The 24,638-nt window shown below is 38.9% G+C and overlaps 1 protein-coding gene across 1 annotated transcript in view; it reads right to left on the minus strand.

The window, feature by feature from the left end:
* The window catches only part of FMN1 (formin 1), a 264,605-nt gene that overhangs the window by 142,885 nt on the left and 97,082 nt on the right, over window positions 1-24,638 (minus strand). The window contains 1 exon segment of the mRNA XM_033108537.1: window positions 10,939-11,026. Within this exon segment, the coding sequence (XP_032964428.1) occupies window positions 10,939-11,026 (88 nt within the window).

The following is a 24,638-nucleotide window of genomic DNA, read 5'->3' on the forward strand; positions in this document are numbered from 1 at the left end:
CAAACCTTTTTTAAATAGCAGTACTGCCTGAGGAAAAAAGGTTACCAGGAAAAATTCAACTGGTACACTGCTTCAGCAGACACCTGCAACCCCCATTTATTAATCACCAGGAAGTAAGCCAAATTCATTCCAAGCAAACACAATCTGTAAGTTTACAACTAGGGCGGGTGAGCATCAGCTGGAAGGATGTGGGGCTTTCCAAGTGGAAGAGGCAGATGCAGACAAGCTGATGCGACGTGCGGGCCACAGCAGGTAGTTCACATTTGGGTTGCAAAGAGTGTAACTGAAGGGGACTAAGGAGATAAGGCTCCAAACATAGTTTGGAGCAAGATCTCGTGGGATTCTGAATGCCATGATGAAGAGCCGGCTGTGCTCCTGATACACCGTCGGGGTGGCGGGGTGGCAACGAGCAGTTATGAGTGGGGAGTAAACTGTAAATTGGATAGCTGGATTATACACGACACGTCAAAATCTGGAACGACTGGTTTCGAACCTATGCCAGTGGGCAAGAGGCAGCAAAAACCTGAGTACTGTGGACAGAAAGAACAGGACAGAGGAGAAAGACACTGGAGCACATACAGAGCTCTGGGATCGAGGAAACTGCAGTGTCGACCACTCGGAGACTTTATGCCTAGTTTTGGGTGAAGAGCTGTGGACCCACCACAGAAATAGGCAGAGGTGTTTAAGAGCTGGACATGCCATCTGATCTTCCCCCCAAGACCTGGAAGGAATGGGAGAGAGCAAATGACTGGCGAAGGAGGAAGCTGATGGGTTAATTTAGGGCCAGCACCATGTGTTCCACTGAGGCTTCTCCTCTTCCATGTACGGATCTTAAAAATAAAAGTAAGATCAAATACAGAGGTGGAAGAAGCACTATGAAGAGATCATCTGGTCGATCCCAGGAACTCAAGGAAATTAAATTATTTCTGTTATTTCTATCCTCCAGAGTGGCCAAAGGAGGTTAGGTTATTGACCAAAGGTCTAAAAGGTAAAAAAAAAAAAAAAAAAAAGCTTAACTCCTAGAAAAGCTGTCTTGCATGGACATAATTCTGTCTCCTAATCAACAAAAACAGTTAAGTTCCTACAAAGGGCCAGAATCAATACCTGATCATTCTGTTTCCCAAATGCTGGGACAGTGTATTAGAGAATTGACTCTTGAAGGCATTTACAATCAAACTTAGAGGCATGACACGAGCCCATTTAATTAGTTAAGCGATGATTACAATGTGGAAAGAAATCAAGCACTGATTAAAATAATTTTGGAGTTATCTAGGATCCAGTAGCACCCTCCATTTTATACTTTAAAAACACACTCCGTCCCTGTTGCTCTGTCTGCCTCTCTCTCACATGCTCACACCTTTTATCTTACAAGTTGAATAAGCAAATACCAGCCTACACAATTCTATAGCATGCCTCAAAGTCCTGATACAGTAATTCCAAGTAATTCTAGCTTTTGTTCCCATCTGTAGAGGGCTCATTATACCAACACTCCTGCAGATGGTGTCAGAAAGGTGAAGTGTCAAATCCACAAAGTTGAGACCCCAACAACTCATTGCTACTGCAATATCAATCATTGCTGGTGGTTTTTACTTTTATCTCCCTCTCTCCTTAGTTATCCCCACTCACACTGTCAATTCAGTTAGAATATTTCACCTACACCTCACAATATGCCGAAAGGAAGTAGACACACGCTGTGAAAAGCTGGTAATTTTATTGGGTTCCTTTACCTTTAAAAATCTGTTACTTGGTCAAGTCTGGTTTCTGGGCTCCTTTTTTGCAGGGAAATTGAGGCAAACATTTTTATGTGGTCCTCTGGTGCCTGCTCTGTACTCCAAGAATTATATACACAAGGATCATTAGAGTAGTGTTTCGCCCATTAAGATATAATAACCGTCAGCAGGGACAAAAAGCAGATCAGTATCACAAATTCAAACTAACAGGCGCACATAAAAACTACGTGCCTGCTTCAGGCACATGCCCAGAGTCAGGGTCTCACACAACAGGCAAATTCTCTCTCCAGTTTGGAGACAGCTTTGCACAAGACCAGGGTAAGGAGAAAGAACATGGAGGAATTCTCTCAGGCTTACAGCCATTTTTAACCCTGAACACTTTCCCCCCAAGTGTACCGTGTCCAAATAAACAAAGAATGACGGTGTTTGCTGTTTGAAAAGCTTCTAATTAGTAAAAAACAAACAGTTATTTAAGGGAGCTGTTCTTTTTGACTAAAGAAGCACCCTTGGGCAAGAAACACGTGGGAGACTGAGGTAGGAAGGCACACTCCTTAGTCTGTTAGATTAGCCAAAGAAAATCTTGTCATCCAAAGTGTGGAAGATGGCACAGACAGATAAGGTTGGGTTAGTTTACCAGCTTTGGCTAATGTTGGGTTTAAAAATAACCTCTTTGTAGCCTACTTTATGCTTCTTGGTATTTCCTTAAGTAGTCTACACAATATCTTATACAAACTGGGATTTTAATAATCACTTGCAAATGGACTAGATCTAGTCTCAGCCCAAGAAAGCAAAGATTATTAAGATTATTTGGCTCTATTAATGGAAATTACTTTGTTAACAATGTTAACTTTCAAATAGCAAATGTGACGACTTCGCAGTTTTGCCCAAATTACTGATATTTCTAGGGCTTGATACTAAATTTGTAAGGAAAAGAGAACAGAATGAGGAAAGTAGCATAGGAGGCCCTGGGTTTTTAAAACTCTCAGGTAACCTACCCCCCAAAACTTCCACAAACCAATACCCTTAACCTCTACCACGGAAAAGGCAAGGATGGAGGGTCATGGAAGGAGACAGTGGTAGAATTGGAGAGCAAGGCCAGAAGAACTCTGTGAAGTTTCGCTTCCCAACCACAAGGCCATCACTGAGAGGAAAGGCCAAGTTAAAGCTGGGCAAGCGTTGTAAAGAAGGGAGGAACGCGGAGGGAGAGACAGGGCAGGAGCTGCACAGAACCCGCCCCACTGAGAGCTCTGGAACCAAGTCCGTTCACAGTGCTCACGGGTCTCCTATAAGATGCCTTACCCATTACTACGTTCCACCTCCAGTCGGCACTGGGCCTGCCTGTGCAGACACAGGGACGCGCAAAGCCTCGCTCTGTGCGAGTATCCAGATGAAATGCTGAGGACATGGTCAGTTGAAAGGAATCTCTGTCTACTACACCAGAGGGACAGTAGGCAGACCTTACTAGGGATTCAGATTTAATAAATTAATAGCCAACATTTATTGGGAGCTTCTGGTGTTTCAGGCATCGCTCTAAGTGTTTTACCTTTAATCCTATGAGGAGAGTGAGACTGCTGTCCCTAGCTTTACAGATGACAAAACGAGGGCACAAAGTCACACAGCTTCATTTCTAAAGCTCAGTTCCATAATCAAATTTACTGGACCATGATTGTTTTTCTTTGATCCCTTTAAAAGTATTAGACTATAAATAATCACTTCACCTACAATCCCCACCACTTCAAAAAATACACACAAACAAATCAGTTAACCAGCTACCACAACAGTCTATACAGAAGCCTTGGTCTCTCAATGGTATCACAGGCTTTTTACATTAGTCCATAGTCTCCCAGTGGGCACCATATGCAGCTCCTGCTAAAAAAAAAATTTGTTTTGTAGCATACACAACAAGAATTTCACCATTTAAATAGTTATCACTAATAATTAAATTCTAATATGCTGAAATAATCTGTGGAATGAAATGCTCAAATTTCAATCTTTGTTAACTAGTTGCAGTTATTCAAAATAGTCAGTATTGTAGTTGAAATCAAAGCAAAATAATTTCTAAAAGAAAGAAATCAGGAGCTTGAAAAATAATTATCTGAAAAGAAAACACCAATATTAAAAGACAATAAAATCTACAAGTATATAAAGTCTAATTTTCTTGAAAAGATATGAATAATTGCGATTTGACACTGCATGCCAGAACGAAGAAGGGAAACCACAAAGAATGAAGAAACACAAGCAAAAGGTGCCCCCGGACACATAAAGAACAAACACTATCAAGGGAATATATTTCACAATCTCATTTACATTGCCGAATGCCTGCTAGTGTGTCATGTTAGTTAATACAGTCCTTAATTCGTACTTTGATAAGGACCTGTGAACAGGAGCTGACTGGAAAGTGGACGATAAATGAAAACCCCAAAAGGGACACTTATCTAATCGATTCCGAAAGCTCAAAATCGCTCAATCTTATAAACTAAAAATCCTAATTCCCACCTAAGTCCAGGCATGTGCTACATGCCTGGAGGTGCCCAAGGTGCCATTTTATAGGTGCAATTAAAATTGTCCATGGTTCAAACCTCAAAGAAGGGATACAGCATAGAATTCACACAACTTCCCCTCCTTCACCCCTCTATGCTCCGTAGGGCAGTGGAATGAGAAAGAGTTTGGATTAAGCTGCTTCTGTTCTTTCATTAGTTCTGGTTCTTTTAAGCCAAAATTACATTCCAGGCAGATTGGATGGTCTCAGCCAGTGCCTGAAGGTAAAGTACAAAGAAAGGCTACCCTCTGCTTTTTGGACTCAACTCTGAGGGAAGGAATGTACAGTGGTCTAGAAAGAGGTGGGTGGGAGCCCTCCTGCTCAGGTGTTTTAGACTCAATGGGAAGACAAGACAGGTGGGAAAGGAAAGGGCAGTATTAGAACGACTGTTTATATTCATCTAAAGATTTTTTTTTAAAAAATGAGATCTGCCAATATTTAATAAGTTGATTGATCCTGGTACCTTCAGTACGTACATGAGCAGGTCATGATCACATGTCAACTTTGGTGGGTAAACTCCTCCATACACGGCATCCTTACTTGTTCTTTTACTTTCAACATATTATGATTCGGGGGGCGAGGGGGAATTAAATGAAGTGTTCTGATTCTAAAATCTGTTTTCATTAAACTAAACTTGACAAAATAAATAAGTTGGCTTCAAAAAATTTCTGCAGAGAAACCCCAGATTGAAGATAATCTGTCAACAATAAGAAAATGATGGAGCAGACACTTTGATTGCTAGACAAGTTCTTCATCAGTCATGGAATGAGTTAAAAGCAAGGACAGTCACATCAGAATTGCCAAGATGTTGACTTCCATAAATTATAATAGAACTCATCAAGGGATGGTTTGAAATGTGGGTTTAAATCCACTGTTGTTGTCATGAGCCTCACCTATTTATATATTGAGCCTTGAGACATTAGCTAATGAGAACCCAAAGCCATCAAAGGAAGAAAACATTAAAAATTATTATTAATCTCACTTTAATTTTTCTGTTTTATAATGTGTTAGTTCTGTCACACATTTACATGAAGTACATGTTTTAGAAAACATACCTTGAGAAGCATGTTCAAAACTTTTTACTGATACAGGTATATAATAAAAAATTTGGAAACCAAGAGCCTTTGAGTATAGTGTCTTCTAGGTTAGAATTAGAATGTTCCTCAGGAAAGTCCTAGACAATTAGTGGTGAACTTCAGATGCCTGGTCAAATTCATTATGTTTTAGACAACTAGAAAAAACCTTGACAGATATTTCTAGAAATTATTAGGCAAAAGTGAGCAAAGTCCATTCTCAGATCTGGGTTTCAGACTGGGCATATAACTTTCCGGCATCCTTTCACATTTTGGTATGAGATTCCTAAACAGAAAGATAATTTTGATGCTGATGAACTCTCAAACTGAGATTCTGGACTAGTAGGAACTAAACTAAAGTGTTTTATTTTGATGTTAGATTAAATATTATAAATATGAATTCTGCATGTACGGGAAATTCCAAATGAATGCCAGGAGGTTTCTGGCACCTCGTCTATTGCAATGCATACAGAGGTTTATGTCAAGAATAGTCAACAGCAATTTTCCATCTCCTCTGGGAAAAGAATAAGAGGAAATCATTAGCATGGAATGAAAACACTAATTTGCAGTCCTGTAGGCAGAAACTGGGTCCAAGGAAGCCAAAATGCTTTTAAATACAAGTCATCCAGTTTAGCAGATGGAAAACCAGCAAGAAGTAAATCACTTCTTCAGAGTCTCCCTTGGACCAAATCCAAGTGCTGTGGGTATTAGAGTCAGTCTCCTGAAACCAGTCTTTCTCCATGACCAAGGTCCTCTCCTTAGTCATGCAGTGCTTTAAACTTCAGTCAGTATAGGGATTTGTCTTTCTCCTACACGATGTCCAAGCCCATCTTGAGTAGAGGGAAACACACGAGGATGGCTACCTTTTGGGAGATGTTATATCTCTGACCTAGCCGTATCTATTTAGCATCAGGCCAGACTTTTCAGATGCTCATTGAACACAATGAACACTTGAGCTAAAATGTGTCCAGTCATCTCTGACTCAAATCACTCCAAACAGAGCTGATCTTTCTACCCATGCTTTTCCTTCTCTATTTCCAGTTTATGTTTCTGGCACCATGACACACGTTCTCGTGAAGCCAGAAACCCAGGGTACATACAAGACTTCTTCTCCAACATAATTTGCATCTGATGTGGCTAACTGGAGCAATTCTATTTCCAAATATCCCTTGTGTATGGTCTCTTCCTCTACATTTTTACAGATACAGCCTTAGTTCTGGCTTTCGTCATTTATCTCAACAATCACAATCCCTTTCTAACAGATATATCCACCTTCAGTACCTTTTTTTTTTAAATTCATTCAACAGACACTTGATAGTCATCACTCAGGTGCCGGGTACAGGACAAGGTGCTAGGGATCAACCTCCCTCTTGGAGCTTATATTCTGGAGATTAACACAAATGAAAACAGTAGGCGAACAAATAAAATAGTAAGTGCTGTGTAGAATATAAGAGAGTTAGGGTGATTTAAATTAGGGAGGGGAAATCTGGGAAGGCCTCTTTGAGGTGACATTTAAGCTGAAATCTAGCAAAGGAAAGGAGCTAGCTATAAAGAGTGAGGTGGAAAATCATTTGGCACAGAGGGAATGTGCAGTGCTGTTCACTGATGACGTGCTGTGTCTTCAAAGACTCAGAAGAAGAAATGAACATGGCCTTTATAAGGAATGGAAGAGGACCACTGAGGGTGGAGTGCAGTGAGAGGGGACACAAGCACAGCCAAGGGAAGTAGGCAATGTGGGGTGTAGCCAGAGCACAGGACGCCTTGAAGGCCAGTCTCCCACAGCCCGAGAGATATTTCTGCACTGAAAATCAAATCACAGTGCTGCCCCTCTTAGATGGTGTCTCCTTGAGCACCATGGGATAATGTCCGAATTTCATGTGATGATATTCAGGGCCCTTCCTGGGCTGGATGCTGCTTCCTTTCTTTAGCCCTGAAACAACACGTGTACATGTAACCTACACACTCGAGCTCTACCTCCTTTTCACATACCTTCTTTCAACTGGAAAAGTTTCTTCTCTGTCCACCTTCTCTGACCACCATTTCATCTTCTAAGACTCATCTTAAGTTTTACAGGACTTAAGATACTGCATTGTTATTTCATAGGCAAGTGTACTGAAATTTTGGTCTGCTTTTTACATCTCTCCGACCATCCTGTGAACTCTTGAGAATATGTTGCGTCTTATGTGTTGTGGTTATCATGCGGCCTTATACAGAGCTGGCTTTCAAAACGTTTATTGAGAGAGGAAAGAAGGGAGGGAGAAAGGCAAGGAAGAGAGGGAAAGAGGGAGGGAGGGAAAAAGGGAAGGAGGGAAAGAAGAAAGTTGGTTTTGTCCAAATGCATTGGAATGGAATACATGACATTCAAATTCCATCTAGTCTACTTTTTAATTAAATTAAATGCTAAAAAAAATTATTGAATTACTTTAATATGACAATTAGCCCAATTAGTTGTAAACGATGCTTAATTATCAGAGAAGCTCTTAGCAAAGAAATGCAATCTGACATAAAGAACAAACACGGGCTCTCTACTTGCACACATAAGACTGTGAGGTACAGAGGCCCCAAATTCCACTTCTTGAATACACATTATAGGCAGTGTGTACACATTATTCTCCAGTGGACAATGGAGAAGTGCCCACCTTACAAATGAGGAGAACAAGGTTGTGTTTTAAAAGCTAAACCAGTAAAAACTGGATTATCCATCTGTGGGAGGTAATTGCGGACTGAAATACCCCAAACGATTATCTAGGTGACCAAGCTGCAATATCAGCAAAGGGGAAAATGGCATAAACAAATATATAATGACAAATAGAGACAGGTGATGTGAAGGTAACGATGAACAGAAATAATAAATATTTTTGTCGTGACAAAGGAAAATTCTGTAAGTGAACACACTGGCTTTATGGTCTATACATCAGCTCTTTGTGAGTTTGAAAAGTGCAAGTTAGTGGATCTGTCTTTGTGCTGTGATGAAGAGAAATATATGACCAGAAGGCTGAAGAATAGTCTCTGAACTGTGATCATTTCACCAGGATTGACGTGCCATGTGACCTTGCCTGGCTGCCAGCTGGCCTGCCCCAATCAAATCTCATTGCAGCACCCCCCCCCCCCGCCACCCCCCGACACACCTCACATTAAAACAAACGTTTTAGGCCAACGTTAGTACAGGGAGTCCTTTCATCAGGATGACAACACAAGGCCAAGTGCATTCCATTCACGACCAGACATGGACTCAGACTGAAATGTAACTGACACAGCCCGGCTCCTAAGTGACCTTCAGATGCCAGTGTCATTCAAATGATTCTAAAGAAAAATTAAGCTCAGGTTATATTGCCATATTCATCTGGAATGCATTACTCAATGAAGACATGGAATGGGGATGATTTTTTAGAACTTAGGAGCCAACTCTGTGGTAGATCACAGGGGTGCTTGAAGCAGGAGAAAACAAAAATGGCGCCCACAAGTCCTGGAAACCTGTAATGCTACAACTGACATTTCCAGTGCTGAAATGCAAGTTCACTTCTGCTTCATGTAAGCATGTTCTTGCCCAGAGTAGAATGCTGGAAATGGTCTCTTATCCAACTCACAATGAACATTCAGTCCAAAAGGCTAGAATGGCATCGGAAGGAGGTTTATGGCCTTGAGCTGGTAACTGGAATATCACATGGCTGGAATGACTCTTATCCCCATGGCAACCTACTGCACTACAGCAGGACATGCCTAAGAAGAACTGAATCAAGTCTAAGGTGCTGTTGCCATTGTGAAGACTCATATCCATTGTGCTACGCATCATAGTGATGAAACCAAACATACTTGGTTTTCACCAGGCTTAGGGAGAGTACGGTTGTTTAGGACAAGACTCTACCCCTGAAGAGGAAGAAGTGCTTTCTCATTTCAATGACTGCATCAACAATGTTAGTCTCCCTGACAAAAGACTATACATCGCTGCTGATGTATTTCCGTTTTGTTTTACTTTTTCATTTGTCCTTTGTCCCAGCATCACAGTTTCCTGGTTTGAATTGACCCAAAACTCAATTCTTCTAGAAGACCTAACACCTGAAGTTACTGAAGAATCCCCTTTCTAATTTCGATGGTGGACCTTTTTAGCCACCCTCTGCCCCTAATTCAAATCAATGACTGCAATATTTTTGGAGGTTTAATATTCACACTTACATATTTAGTTCTACTATTAAGCTTAAATATTTAAAACAAGACAGCATACTTGAATACTCTGTGAATATCATGTAATTCAGGATATTTTTAGTTTTATGTGGACTTTTTAACGTCTCCAATGAAACAAAATTTTAAGCCCTAACAAAGCTCATTTGAGCGGAAGAGTAGTGTGTGAAAATACTAAATATCTTTCAGTTCACGTCCTTTGGAGTCTTCTGCTGGGTACAAAGTAAAACAAATTTGAGGCAACACAGACTGAAACCTGAAAGGCAGTGTGGTTTGACAGTGTCTCCACTGGTAAACCCATGCTAAATTCTACTGAAACCATCTACAAGAAATTGTATTACCACTCAGAAAATATTATTCAGTCACATATCAAAATAAAGATTTACATTTCATTGATTATTTGGAGGATAGATTTCAAAAGATAAGATGGTGTTTGGTCTATTTTTCCAGAGAGTATGAAAAATATACATGAGTAAAAGTTCTTCTCTTTAAACATCTTATTTCAAATTGAGCCAAAGACAACCAAGCTGAAATAGCATCACTTGCAAAAAAGAAGGGATTAAGAAACAATGACATAACCAAGTAGATGAACAAGAAAAGTATTTCTCCATAGAAGTATCCCAACGAATGAAGAAATAATGGAATTTGTATATTACTATTTTGTAAACTTCTAATAAAATAATGAGTCTAGGCAAAGATCACAGTGTCCACTAACACCATAAAGAGACAATCCGATATTCTGTACTTCTTGATAGACTATACAATAGTATCTATGAAGCAGTCTTCCCCCTACTCAGATTAAATCTCTAGATCAAACTAACAGTTTATAGGAACCACAGAAACAGAAGAACATAATAAATAAAACCATGGCAATATAATCAGCAAAATATTGTGGGAAACCCCACAGGACAAGTGACCTGGTTTCTTCAAAACATTAATTACAAAGGAAAGAAAAAGATGGATGGTAGAAACCTCTAGATTAAAAGAAACCTGAGAGACACATCAAAGGCAATGCATGAAATTTGTTTGGATTCTTAATCAAACTAACTGTAAACAAAAGGATGAATTAGTGAGTATACAGACAATCAGGGAAATTAATACTACATATTTGACGATATTGAGAAATCAATGTAAATGTTTTTAAATATATGATAATGGCATTGGAGTTATGCTTGAAAAAGCGTCCTTATCTTTTAGCAATGTATTAACATTTTTAACAGATGGATTATGGCCAACTTTCTCTTCACAATAACCTAGTTGGTGGAGAAAAGGTGCTTCCCATACAATAAGAGTGAACTTTGTACCTGGGTAGTGGGCACATGGGATTCCCTGTGGCATCCTAGTATGTTTGAAGTCTTTCACAATAAAATGCTGAAAAAATTAAAAGTTGGATAAAAAAGTGATGGAGAATACTTACCCTGCTGGATGTCCTTCATTTCTAAATGCAAACTAGATATCAAGATTCCCACAGTTTGAGATCGTTTTCCATCCAATAACTTGATGATCTGGAATTTAAAAATAAAATTAACCCAAGCCCAAATGACCACGCAATCTTTCAGAAGCATATCAAAAACATTAAGACTATTATTTTAGATGCTCTGATTGATGAACAAAACTGACGCTACAGTCACTCTATTTTAACAACCCTTTAATTTGAGAGTAGCTTATGTACAACTATAGATATTTTAGAAAATAAAGGAAAACCACCACTCCAAATTCCACCAGTCTGATACAAACACTAAACTCTTTATAATATTTTACTCTGATCTTTTTATTCAAACACATTTGAACTAAGTTGCAATTGCTACATATGTGCAATTTTATATCCAACATTTTTGCTTATCATTAGCATACGTCCATGTTGCAACTTTTTAAGTCACTTCATAGCCTCCATGCTTTTAGGCTGCGTCATCTACTGAGTGGTTTGGGGGGGGAAAATCAATGTGATTTTGACTCAGCCGTTTTGTCAGGGATATGGCCTTGGAAATGTGACTTAACCTGTAGGAATTCAACTTCTTCGTCACGAAGTAGGGCTAACTCTACTTCGCTTGTACATTTATTCTAAAAATTAAATGACAACGTATATAAAGCACATAATATAGTTCCTGACACAGATTATTTAAACAAATTTTTCATTTTGGAGAGTAAGGTTGTTTCATATGTGTGCTATTATTAATATAAGCAATACAATACTTTATACATAAAGCTTTAATTTTTAAATTATTTAAAATCATTCTTTTATGATATTACATATGTATAGCAAAACTTCCACAATATTTTTTTAATAAACTTCAAATACCTCACTGTCAATTATTTCAATCTCTATGATTATTCCACGGAGAGCTCTTCATACTTTTGTGTTTCTCTAAACCTAGTTAAGCTAAATCAGTTCCTAATGACATATCACACAGTGGTCACTAAGGGGAAAAAAAGTTATCTTTTCTCTCTTGTAGCATGGTTACAAAAATAACATGACATGTACTTAAAACATCACCAAATCTTGTTTTTAAATGCACTTTTCTGTGTAAAATACACACCAAACTAAACAGTTACACTTCCCCTCTTATGTAGGTGCTTATAAACTTACCAAACTATAGTGAAGACAAGATTAAACAGTAACTAACACCTACATGAACACTGGCACCCCACTAAATGAGTTGTTTGCTGGTTAAAAGTAAGAGATAACATGGGTTAACCGAGATTGCCTAATTGTGCAAACTGTCTAATTACCTATCTATTGATTGATCCTGAATCCTTTACTGCCAGCCTTTTGTCTTTCTTTATTTCCTTCCTCTGCTCAGAATGGCTACTTTCATATAACTATTAGACCTAAAATATAGTAAACACCAAGCTTTCCTCAAGAGAAACGGAAAATCTGATTTTTCAGTCTAATGTGTTTAATGATTTCAATATTCGCCTTAGAGAAAGATTCGTGGGGATACAGAATTTCAAGAGTTTTAAAAGAAATGAAGAAGTGTTTTTATTTATTTTTTACATGAAAGCAAAAGCAAAGGAGGAAGAGATTATGTATAATCAAATATCATCTTTAAAAATGCAATTTCTGGCTGTTTCTGAGATCGAGAACACAAATTCAAAGTGAAATGATTTTTAAAAGTCCAACACAGAATTAAGAAAATCCAGATAAGTTTGATGTAAATATTCATTCAATAAACATCAGCTCTGGACTCTGGGGGTGCAGAGATGACTGAAGCTGACCAAGTCATCTCTGAATGAAGTTTGTAGAGCTTAGCGGTCTATAAAATCACTTTGGTAACATTGCTGACAAGAACCGAAAAGGCAAATAGAACCATCACCTGAACTAACTGCAAAGCAAATTCAAAAGAAGACGACGGTTTGGAAATTGACTAGATTTATTCTTACACGTCCAGGAGAGTGGCTGGTACCTTGGCCATGATACGCACATCAGTGTCAAGGAGATATGCATAGGCACAGGAGTCACATTTATGACAAGGTCACAACTGGGTAGGAGACAGTTCTTCAAACATTCCCAAGCTTTTCAGGTAGGATTCTGAAAACCGTGGCTAACACATTGTACTTATGGGGAAGACAAAGATCAAATGCTAGTTTTCCTAATAGCTAATTAAAAGAAGGCAAGGCAGGAAACACAAGAGAACTGAGGGAGGTGAGGAGGGGGAGGGAGAGGGAGAGGGAGAGGAAAGGGAGAGAGGGAGAGAGAGAGAGAGAGAGAGAGAGAGAGAGAGAAAGAGAGAGAGAGAGAGAGAGAGAGAGAGAGAGATTGAGATTGGCTGTCACTGGGGAAAACAAGCAAATCTATCCCCACTTCACTGTTCAACCCAGCTGAACTGTGGAAAGGATGTCACCACAGTCAGCCATCCTTGCAATTTTGTCTAATGACTTGGCAGGTGTTTGGAGAGTGTGCATTACCTTTAACTTGGCTAAAACCTTACGAGTTTTTCAAATGCTGTACCGAAAAAGGGTGGGTAAACAGTGGTAAAGTCAAAACGTCCGTATTCTCTTCCCTACTTGTGTCCAATTCTCTTATCTCTCACTAGACTTTTAAAATATGCTTAGAAGTTTCCGTGTACCAGGTTTCTCAAAACCTGCTAAAATGGTAGGAACACAACGGACACTGAATATACGAGTATGTCCTAAGCCCACTTAGTTTCTTTTATATCCCATAGATTGCAAGAATAACATGAAATCTAGCCTATTAACAATTTTTTAAATATATAGTACTGTTTTGTTAACTATATGCACATTGCTGCACAACAGATCTCTAGAATTTGTTTCATCCTGCACGACAGAAACTCCCCACTTCCTTCCCAGCCCCCAGCCCCCATCCCTGGCAGCTTTCTGCTTCTATGAGTTTGACTACTTTAGACACCTCATATAAGTGGAATCATGCAGCATCTGTTCTTCTGTGACTGGCTGATTTCACTTAGCATGATGTCTTCAAGGTTCATCCATATTGTAGCATGTATCAGAATTTCCTTCCTAAGGCTGAATATTATATATATATAATAGGAAATTCTGATACATGCTACAATATGGATGCTACATGCTACAATACATTTTTTGGCATCATACATATATACATATGTATGATGCCAAAAAAATAATGTATACACATTTTTAAGAAAAGAAAAAAAAACTCTTAAAATTACACTGATGGCAAACACTTTGAGCACCTCTTGTAATTGCAGAAGTCAAACGTGACCTGTATTCATCTTTTGTTATCAGTATATATTTAGTGTTACAATTTTAAGACAATTTTTCTTTCTTAAAATGTGTATACATTTTTTTGGGCACTCTCTGTACACACACACACACACACACACACACACACACACACACCACATCATCTTTATCCATTCATCTGTTGATGGACATTTAGGTTATTTCTACTTCTTGGCTATTGTGAATAATGCTGCAATGTATGTGCGAGTGCAAGTATCCCTTGGAGATCCTGTTTTCAATTCTTTTGATAAATACCCAGAAGTGGGGTTGCTGGATAACATGGTAATTCTATTTTTAATTTTTTGAGGAACCTCCATACTGTTTTTCATAGTAGTTGCACCATTTTACATTTGCACCAACAATGCACAAGGGTTTCAATTTCTCCACATCTTTCCTAACACTTATTTTTTTGTTTTTCTTTTTTTTGTTTTTTTGATAATAGCCACCTAAAAGGTGTGAAGTGATACCGCATTGTGGTTTTGATTTGCATTTCCCTGATAACTAGTGATGTTGAGCCTATGTTCATGCACCTGTTAGTCATTTGTATGTCTTCTTTGGAGAAATGTCTCTTCAAGTCCTTTGCACATTTATAAATTGGGTTTTCTTGTTTGTTTTTAATGAGTTGTGGGAGTTCCTTACATATATGGGGATATTAACACCTTATCAGATATATGGTTTGCAAATATTTTCTCCCATTTCCTAGGCTGTCTTTTCACTCTGTTGATTATTTCCTTTGCTGTGCCAAAGCTTTTTAGTTTGATGTAGTCCCACTTGTCTATTTTTGCTTTTGTTGCCTGAGCCTTGGTGTCATATCCAGGAAATAACTGCCAACACCCATGTTATGAAGTATTCTCCCTATGTTTTCATCTAGGAATATTATCATTTCAGATCTTATATTTAAGTCTATAATCCATTTTGAGTTGATTTCTGTTTATGCTATAAGAGAAGTGTCCAATTTCATTCTTTTGCATATGAATATGCAGCTTTCCCAACACCATTTGTTGAAAAGACTATCCTTTCTGGAACATTCTATAGTCTCAACACCCATGTTGAAGATCATTTGACCATATACATGTAGGTTTATATTCTGTTTGTTGGTCTATAAGCGTGTATTTATACCAGTACCATACTGTTTTGAATACTGTATCTTGTAATGTTTTGAAGTTAGGAAGTGGAGGACCATGTCAAACAAATTACAAGGAAAAAAATAAAAGTAAAGCGAGGGTTAAAAAATAAAGGGTAGAAGAAATACGTATTTTAAAATATCCTTCTTAAGTCCAACATGCAAAATGATTAAAAGGAAACACTTGGAGGACAACAACACATTACACTAATAAACAGATCAAGTGAGGTTCAGTCAGCGAAAAAGTCTGGGCCAAGACTTCAGTATATATTCAATCTTTCTGAACTTGGTTAGAGACGGGGCTGAACAAGAGGTGATGAGAAAGTGTCGGAGGCAGGGAGAAGGAAGACAAAGAAAATCTGAGAACGGAAAGGGGAAAAAAGGAAGAGAGATGTGCTGTAGGCTCTCTGGTCATATTTTGTGACCTTCTGTCCAAGTTTTGGCCAACCTGGTCATGGGAGCACAGACTGGAATTAAGTAAGGGTTCCTTCATTGAACATACATTTGTCAAATGACTTCCATTTGCCAGGTACTGAGCTCAGGATTAAAGATGCATAAAGTCCTGGAGAGTTGACAAGTTCACAGAAATATCTGTTATTTTTTTTCTATTCTCTTTTCGTAAATTTATTTTTAATTATGAAAGCAATAAATCCTTACTGCAATAAAAAACATAAACTATACAGAATGCAAAAAAGTAAAAGGTGACACATTCTCTCATCCCCCAATTCTACTGTCCAGCTACCATCACTAGTAATGGGAGTTTGTCTCCTTATAGATCTAAACGTTGTGCATGCCCATATATGCATAGGGTTTTACCTTTATAAAAACGGCAAGCAATACATTTTGTTCTGCAGCTTTTTTCCACTCTGCATGATTTTTTTTCTTTCATAAATACATTCTGATATCTTCCAGGTCAGTATAGGCAGAGCTATTTCTAAGTATGACACATAATTTAAGTATTCCTCTATCGATGGACATTTAGAAATTTCCCAAATTTTGTCAATTATTAACAATGCCGTAATGAACAACCATGCAGATACATACTTAGTAGCCTGAGTTTATATTTCTATTGGGTAGATTTACAGAAATCCATTTTCCATTTTGATAAAAATTGCCAAATATTTTCTAATAGGTGCTATCATTTTACACTCCTGCCAAATATTTGAGAGCGACCATTTTCCTCTTTCTTCACCTACTGTGGGTATTTTCAATTGCAAAAATTTTGGGTCATGATAGGTAAAAATGTTTTTTCACTACTCTGAATTTTTAATGATTTAATAGTAAGGTTAAACATTTGGTTATTGGTGACATGTCCTTGTGAATTGTCCTCATACCCTTTTTTGCTATGTTTTCCAATTACTGTATCTATTAGGCGAGTACAATGCAAAGAAATTTAAATAAGGACATAGCTCAATAGCAAGAAGAAAGATATACACACAGAGATTATCGTGAATACGGGGAATTTTCCAAAGGAAGAAGAGGGAAGAGAGCAAACTTATACTGCGGCCCTACTAAGCATGAGGTATTGTACTCTTCTGCACATGAGCCATCCAAGTGGACAACAGTGAATTGGGGGCAGGGAGCACTACAATATTGTAAAGTTTGATTCCTTTAGTGGCCCTCTGGGGATTTCCTGAGCCACAACAATACTTCATGCTCAAAAGTCCTGTAAAGTAAGTAATCACCTCACTGCTAGGGCAATAAAGAAAAGGAACAGAAATAGAACACTTTGTTCTGCTAACCCAATACTCCTTTTTGATATTTGTGATCAAATCTCACAACTCCTTACACCAGATAGATATCTAATATCTGAGACATTTACCTTCATGAAAGAATAGCTAGGAATAAATTATTAAGGAGGGAAAAAGACAAGAGTGAAGAAAACTGATGGAGAGAACAAACGAGACAAAGAAAAAGGGGGAACAAAGATTTAGATAGAGCACGACAAAATAGTTTTTAAGAAGATGCTCAATTAAGTTATCAACCAAGAATTCTTACACTGTTTTTGCAATAATTTTTTAGAATCATGGTGAGGTTTCAAATAAACAGATCCAATTTATGTAGAGCCCTCTATTAACTGAAAATTCCCCTTGTTTTTCTTTTATTGCATTGTATGAATTCTTGGTGAGCCAACTTGTAGACAGATAAAGCAAACATCAAAAATTCCTTTCTGAAGAGACAGAACATATGACAAGAAGATAAACTAGTATTAAGTATTGTCCTTCCCAATCCACTAGCTATTCTAATATATTCTGAGCTTGAACGAAATCAAACTCAATTACCTACACCTTCCATATTCGCATTTCTGAACAGTGTGGACTGTTGATCATAATGATTATTTGGAAATTTTTGAGAATTCTAAGTTGCCTGAGATTGTCAGATATTTCAAAGTCTGCCTTTTTATAGTAGGAAATTTAACTAGCACATTAAAAAATAACCATGGGACTTGAAATACAAAAGTTATATCAAACTATTTATTAATTCAAAAATGTACTCAGCGCCAACCCATTTTTAAAGCATTCTGGTTATTATCCTGTGCTCTTTTAACAGTTTTTTAAAGTTGTCTGGCCCAAATCAGAGGTTCCTAGCAATCTAACAATCTAAGCGAAAATACAAATAAAACTAAGAACTACAGCCATAAATACCATGGTCCTTCCCTCTAGCTTGTAGCATTCGCATGCTGAGCTGTCGTGGCCCCTGGGCTGGCTATGAAAAAGTGTCTGGCATCAGCTTCTGGTGACGAGTTAGTAAAAGAAACGTCAGGAGACCAGTCTTGTACTTCTTGACCTGCCCTGACTCCTCATCACATCAATGTTGAGAAGCGGTCAGTTCAATTTAAGAGCATTCACAAAATGAAAAACCCCTGTGTTAGTATATGGTGAGGGATGTAAAGATTCATAATAATAATACATAGAAACACATGTATATGAATATCTACGAATATATATTCAATTGGAGCTCACTCAATGGGAGCTCAGAGACTATTAAAAGGAAACATATAATTAAGTCTGATACAAGGAAGTTACTTACAGGGATCAGTTAACATAAAGAGTTTCTAACTGTTCTTAGGGAGATGATCCCCCAAAATGCCAGAGTTTGAATGCGATGGCTGTTTCGGCACCGTCTTCCTTGGGTAACCTGAAAGCATTACCCGAAGCATTATATTCAGTGCCTTCTTCCTGAAACAAAAGTCCAGGTCTCATCTTCAGAAAACCTCTCCCCAAAGGAGAATTGAGAGAAAAGCTCTGCAGACCCTAAACCCCAAATGACACTGTAACTAATATTTTGGTTATCCATATATAAAGGGATCTATCCATCCTGCACGGCCACAATGGTGAAGGTTCTTTCCGGCATTGAGACCAGACAGCAGTAGGGGCTTTCACACTGTCAAATACCTTGAGGCCAATCCACCATATTGGATTGTTGAATATTGGAAGGATTCCTGACATTATTAGTCCATAGCTTCATGATCTGCATTTCAAATGAATGGTTTTCCATATACATGTGGAGTCAGTAGGCAGAATCATACCTTGAAACTGCCAATGCGACTTCTTTCCATGTGGGTTGGTGGAAAAGAGTGTCCACGCCAGGTTATTCAAGGAAAATGCTTCAGAATACATTTATGGGAGAGTATGAGTACTTGTAAAAGTTTGCTTATCCAATGCACACTCTGGTTGAAGTGGATTCTGGAATTATTTAACCCTTAGCATTGACGAAATCTACAAATGTTGCCTATTGTATCTGTCTGCCTTTGGACTGATCCACATGCCCAGCTATTTAAGGATGGAATTTACTAAAGAATGTTTACATTTTAAAAAATTATTAAGGTTACGTTCATACAAGGCACACATATTTACAGCCATTTTCTGTCACCAAACAAAACACAGTTAATCCTACCTTAGCTAATCCTACCTCAGTAAACATAACCTAAACTTTTCATGCTATTCCTATTCTATGACTACTCCCAATACCCATTTTTTCATTCTTCTTTGTCCTCATGTGCATAGTATTTGATTTGTTTAATCCTCAAAATCATTTTCTTTCTAATATTAAGTAACTTTTGGCATCAAAGCATTTTACTTTATTATGTCTGACTCAAATTCCTCCTGCTTCTATTTCAACCTTTTTCTGCTCTCCGAGAAGGCAGACAATAGCTGTTCTCACCATCTCACCAACACAAAGCTCCTTCATAAACTTCAAGACCATCTTTTTAAAAAAAAAAAAAAAAAAAAAAAAAAAAAAAAACACACAAGAGATGCTTTATATCAAATCCTTAAAAATTACTTTTTGAGAAACGTTAGCAAGTCCTCAGTTTATCTTGGTCCTATCTGGAGTCAGCTGAACTTGGCAGCACATGGCCTTCTCCTAGGTGTAATTACAGTCTGGAGGAGAGTGCAATTTGTGCAGCATTCCACTGACCTAGAAGCTGACCTTGTGCAGGGGCAAATTCACAGGTTGTGTTAAACCCTATTAGACATGCCTAGTTTAAGGCCAAGCCTTTCCAGACCCCTGCTGCATGCTAGGATTAGGGCATGTCACACATGCGTACTATTACATTGCCTAAGGAACTCTCACAATGCCTTCAGGGGGCAAGGGGGTGGGGGGAGGGGACGCAGGCCCACACCCCACCCTGTCTAAACCTGCACCTTGAGCCAGTATATCCAAATTATTATTATTTCTTACATATGTGGGTTTTTTAAAAGAAAAACCTGCCTCTTTGAATAAGAATTAAGACAGAAATAAGAAGACAGATTTGCTACACTGGAAAAACCACACCCTGACTACTCAGCTAGAAAAGTCTTGGCAGACAGACTGAGAAAGAATTCCTGCAAGGTCCAGTGGGATTTTCACATCTACATAAAATCCATATATATCTTCAGCTTTCTGTCTGAGCTTGGCACACATGGTCAGAAGTAAAAATAAAAATAAACGTTCTGAACAGACCATGAATGCTGGAAGCATGCTCAGCCGAGCGAGTTTGGCACATCTACAAAATTAAGATAATCATGGAAGTCTTCTTCTTCTTCCAGGGAGCCCTCCCTGTCTGAAAACAAAGATGATGAATTTCTGTTACTACGCCTTTGCTAGACACCAAACACATTCGAACCTCTACCAGATCAAGTAGGTATTCTGTGCTGCGGCTTAGTCCTCACGTGTGAATTTTCTGTTTCAGCCACAGGATTTCCATCTCTGGTGAAACTGGCTTTCTCATAGAGCCTGGAGAATAGGCACCAAGTCTAGTTAGATACAGCCTCATCTAGTATGGTATATACCATACCTTGAGTTATCGCTGATGAACTTCTCCTGGGCGCTGGAGACAAGTAAGCCCATGTGAAAGTGGCAGACTTTCCTGTCCAAATCGCCCCCCACCCCACCAAAAACAAACAAAGAATCCACATACATGGGGGAAGATACTTACTTTCACGACAATGATATGTGTGTGTGTGTGTGTGTGTGTGTGTGTGTGTGTGTATGGCAAACCGAGTACATGGTTTGCCTTTCTCAGGGAGATTGAACAACACAGTGGAGATTACACAGAAAGTAGACAATCTGACTTCTCCAAAGCAAAATTCTGAAAAACTCTATTTCTATTTTTGTGCATGCAGACTGGCAATATCTTTTGCTTGTGCTTCATATCAACACTCACTGAATGCCACTATTTGGCAAAACTACAGACATTAAGAGGCTGGAGTAAAGCCCGCGCACTACTAATGACAAGTCAGCCTGTCTTATGAAGAGTAATCCTTTGCATATCTAAGTCACTGGCTTCCAAAGGGATCAAGGAGCTTTCACAATGACTGTGGCATTTGTCATGAAGACATTCCTGTGGACGAGTTCAGAAGACAGGTAGAATCCTGTTAGAGATGTAGAAATGGATGCCCCCAACCTAAGGGCCATAAGCTCTGATGATTGAGCTGATAATTTACTCTGATAACACCAAAACATAAATGGAAATTAGTATGGGGTCTGACTTTGGATGGATTAGAGAACAGCATCTTCTGGGGAGGAGATATGATATATCAGGGGACCCCTAGGTTTAATTTTACTCTCATTTAACTGTCACCCATTCACATACTCCCAAGTTGGACATTTTTATTTTATAAGTAATAGAAATTTAATTTGGAAAATAAGTGAGAATTTCCCGTGGAAATTTCAAGAAGCGACACAAGATGATACAAGGCCATGAGGCATGGTAGCCCACAGATGCAGGCCTTACATACTACACACACACACACACACACACACACACACAACTGAAAATTAGGTTCGCAAACTCGTCCTAGAAAAAGTGCTGCATACCTCACTCCTGAATATCACTACAGCCACCTTTGAAGTACTCCCCTTGAGAAGCTATGCACTGATGCCAGTGCCTAGTCCACCCTTCAAAACAGTTTTGGAACTTTTTTTCTGGAATGGCCATCAGAGCTGTTGTCGTATTACCCTTGATGTCCTGAACATCATCAAAATATCTTCCTTTCAATATTTCCTTTATCTTCGGGTAAAGAAAGAAGTCATTGGGGGCCAGATCAGATGAGTAGGGATGGTGTTCCAATACAGTTATTTGTTTACTGGCTAAAAACTCCCTCACAGACAGTGTCCTGTGAGCTGGTGCATTGTCATGATGCAAGAGCCATGAATTGTTGGCGAAAAGTTCAGTTGCTTTCATCTAACTTTTTCACTCAGCCTTTTCAGCACTTCCAAATAGTAAACTTAGTTAACTGTTTGTCCAGTTGATACAAATTCATAATGAATAATCTCTCTGATATCAAAAAAGGTTAGCAACATTGTTTTGACTCTTAATTTGGACTGATGGAACTTTTATGGTCGTGGAGAATTGGCTGACTTCCATTGTGCACTTGGACGCTTTGTTTCAGGGTCATATTGGTACACCCATGTTTCATCACCAGTGATAACATGGCCCAAAACATCGTTTTGCCTCTCCAATAGGTTTTGGCAAACTTTGACTCTCCTTTTCTTTTGTTCATCGGTGAGCTCCTTCAGGGCCATTTTTGCACACATCTTTCTCATGCCAAGATTTTCAGTTAAGATTTTCCTGTTTATCTATAGATGTTTACTTAGTCTGCTGTGCTTCTCACAGTCAGCCGATAATTCTGATGTGCAATTCAATAAATTTTTGCAATGTTTTTGTCAGTTCTGCTCGTTAATGGCCGCCCTGACCTCTCTTCATCAGTGACGTGTTCTCTCCCCTCAGAAAAACGTTTAATCCATTTGTACACTGCCGGTTTCTTCATTGCATTTTCCCCATAAACTTGGACTAACATGTCCCTGATTTCACTTCCACTCTTGCCAAGTTTAACAAGAAATTTAATGTTTGTTCGTTGCTCTAATTCAAGTTCAGGTGTTCTCATGACGACATACAAAAACACGCAACAACATAATGAACGCCACTCAGCAAGAAACTATCACATGTCGCCACAAACACAGCTGTGAGACACTGATATACCACGGTATGAAACCCTATTGAGCTGTTTGTACAGTGCTGCCAATGTAAGCTCACAGTGGCAAATTCACGACCTTAACTGTCACACCTCGTGTGTGTGTGTGTGTGTGTGTGTGTGTGTAATGGGAGGAAGCAACTGACACAATCCCACTGCATAGCTGTATCTATTCCTTTGCCCTCTCTGCCATTTATACCATAGCAGTGACTACAAATGAGACAGGTAAGCAACTACCCGTCCCAGCCAGTGCCAGGAGTAAGGGCCAGCTGGAGGGGACTGGCAGGACCAGACTTGGCAGTTATCTTGCTATCTCCTCATGGAGAGTGAGTCCTTCCTTGGAAACTTGCAATCGTTTCTTGGCGGGTGCCCAGGAAAATAAATGCTGACTCAGCTTCCTTGTTCCCGTCTTCTCCCGTGCTCTACTCCCTGCCACTCTTTGGCACCACACCCAGAGGAGCTGGTTGGCTGGCTCCATGGTGCCATATTATGAAATGTCACCTGACTTGGTACAAACAAGCCCTCGGTGCTGATGGCCATTGTGGCCAGGTATGCTTCTGGGTAGTGGCTTCTGTCAACTGGCTTGAATAATGCTATTAAAATAAGCTTTCCACATGCAGCCTGATTATCTGTCCCATTAAATATTTCAAGGCAAACTAAGCTTCACTGTTTTCTCAAACTGTTAGGTCTGAATCTCTTCCATGGCCTTATTTTTGGGGACACATAAAATTGCTCAGATGAAGTTTACTTTAAGGATTTAGGCTCTTCACCAAGAAATGTGAAAAGGCAAATTGTCACCCTGTCCTGAGTCTGAGAACACATTTGGCATCCCATTCCCTTACTGATGAGACAGAAGAACCCTTTTATTGGTTTTCAGGCTAATGGATTCTGCTCAGAAAGCAAAAGGAGAGGAGGCCACAGCAGGTGAAGGCTGTGGCTAGGCTAGGGGTAGACGGGACTGTAAGATGGAGACCAGTAGAATGTGGAAGAAACTATTAGGAATAATTCTAATGGTTTTGAAGTTTTTGTGTCATGTATAAAAGTCCAAAACAAAATCATACCCGTTTTCTCACTGATTAGAGTCTTAGGAAAGAAACTGACCAAGAGACATCAGTGCATTCATTGCCCAGAACCAAAGCTATCGTCTCTATGTGAACAGAGAGACATGGGGGAAGAATGCCAAGTGGTGATGGAAGGCAGAGACTGGAGTTTTGTCATGTATAAAAGTCCAAAACAAAATCATACCCGTTTTCTCACTGATTAGAGTCTTAGGAAAGAAACTGACCAAGAGACATCAGTGCATTCATTGCCCAGAACCAAAGCTATCGTCCTACTATGTCTTAGAGATCAAGGCCCCTTCAAAAATGCTTGCCCATAATAATCATGAAACAATTCTAAACCACTGACAACTAACCTGGTAAAAAGCAACTGGATAAAGGGCTACGTGGCAGAAAGAAAATGAAAAAGGAAACACAAGACTATAAAAAGATCCAACTTATGGTACAGCATAACAAAACACAACAAAACAAAACACAGGCCCACTGTGCAAGACTCTGCTTTTTATACTGATGGTGTAAATGCTAAGAAAAGGAGAGGAAATAGGACCTTCTCTGGGACAGAATTTAATAACATCAAGATAACCCAGAAAAATTCAATTCCATAGCTTCAAGATGGCCTCCAACCATCATGGCTCAACTCTCCCAAGGCCAGGAACTTATTCCATATACGTAATTCAAGTTTCAACAGCTGGGTGCAGAACTTGTTTACTGCTATTTTAGGAGAGATGGAAATTCAGAGGCTCATCACTCAGGATATATG

This window comes from Rhinolophus ferrumequinum, chromosome 6 (assembly GCF_004115265.2).
Source record: "Rhinolophus ferrumequinum isolate MPI-CBG mRhiFer1 chromosome 6, mRhiFer1_v1.p, whole genome shotgun sequence".
In the NCBI taxonomy this organism is placed as follows: Eukaryota; Metazoa; Chordata; class Mammalia; order Chiroptera; family Rhinolophidae; genus Rhinolophus; species Rhinolophus ferrumequinum.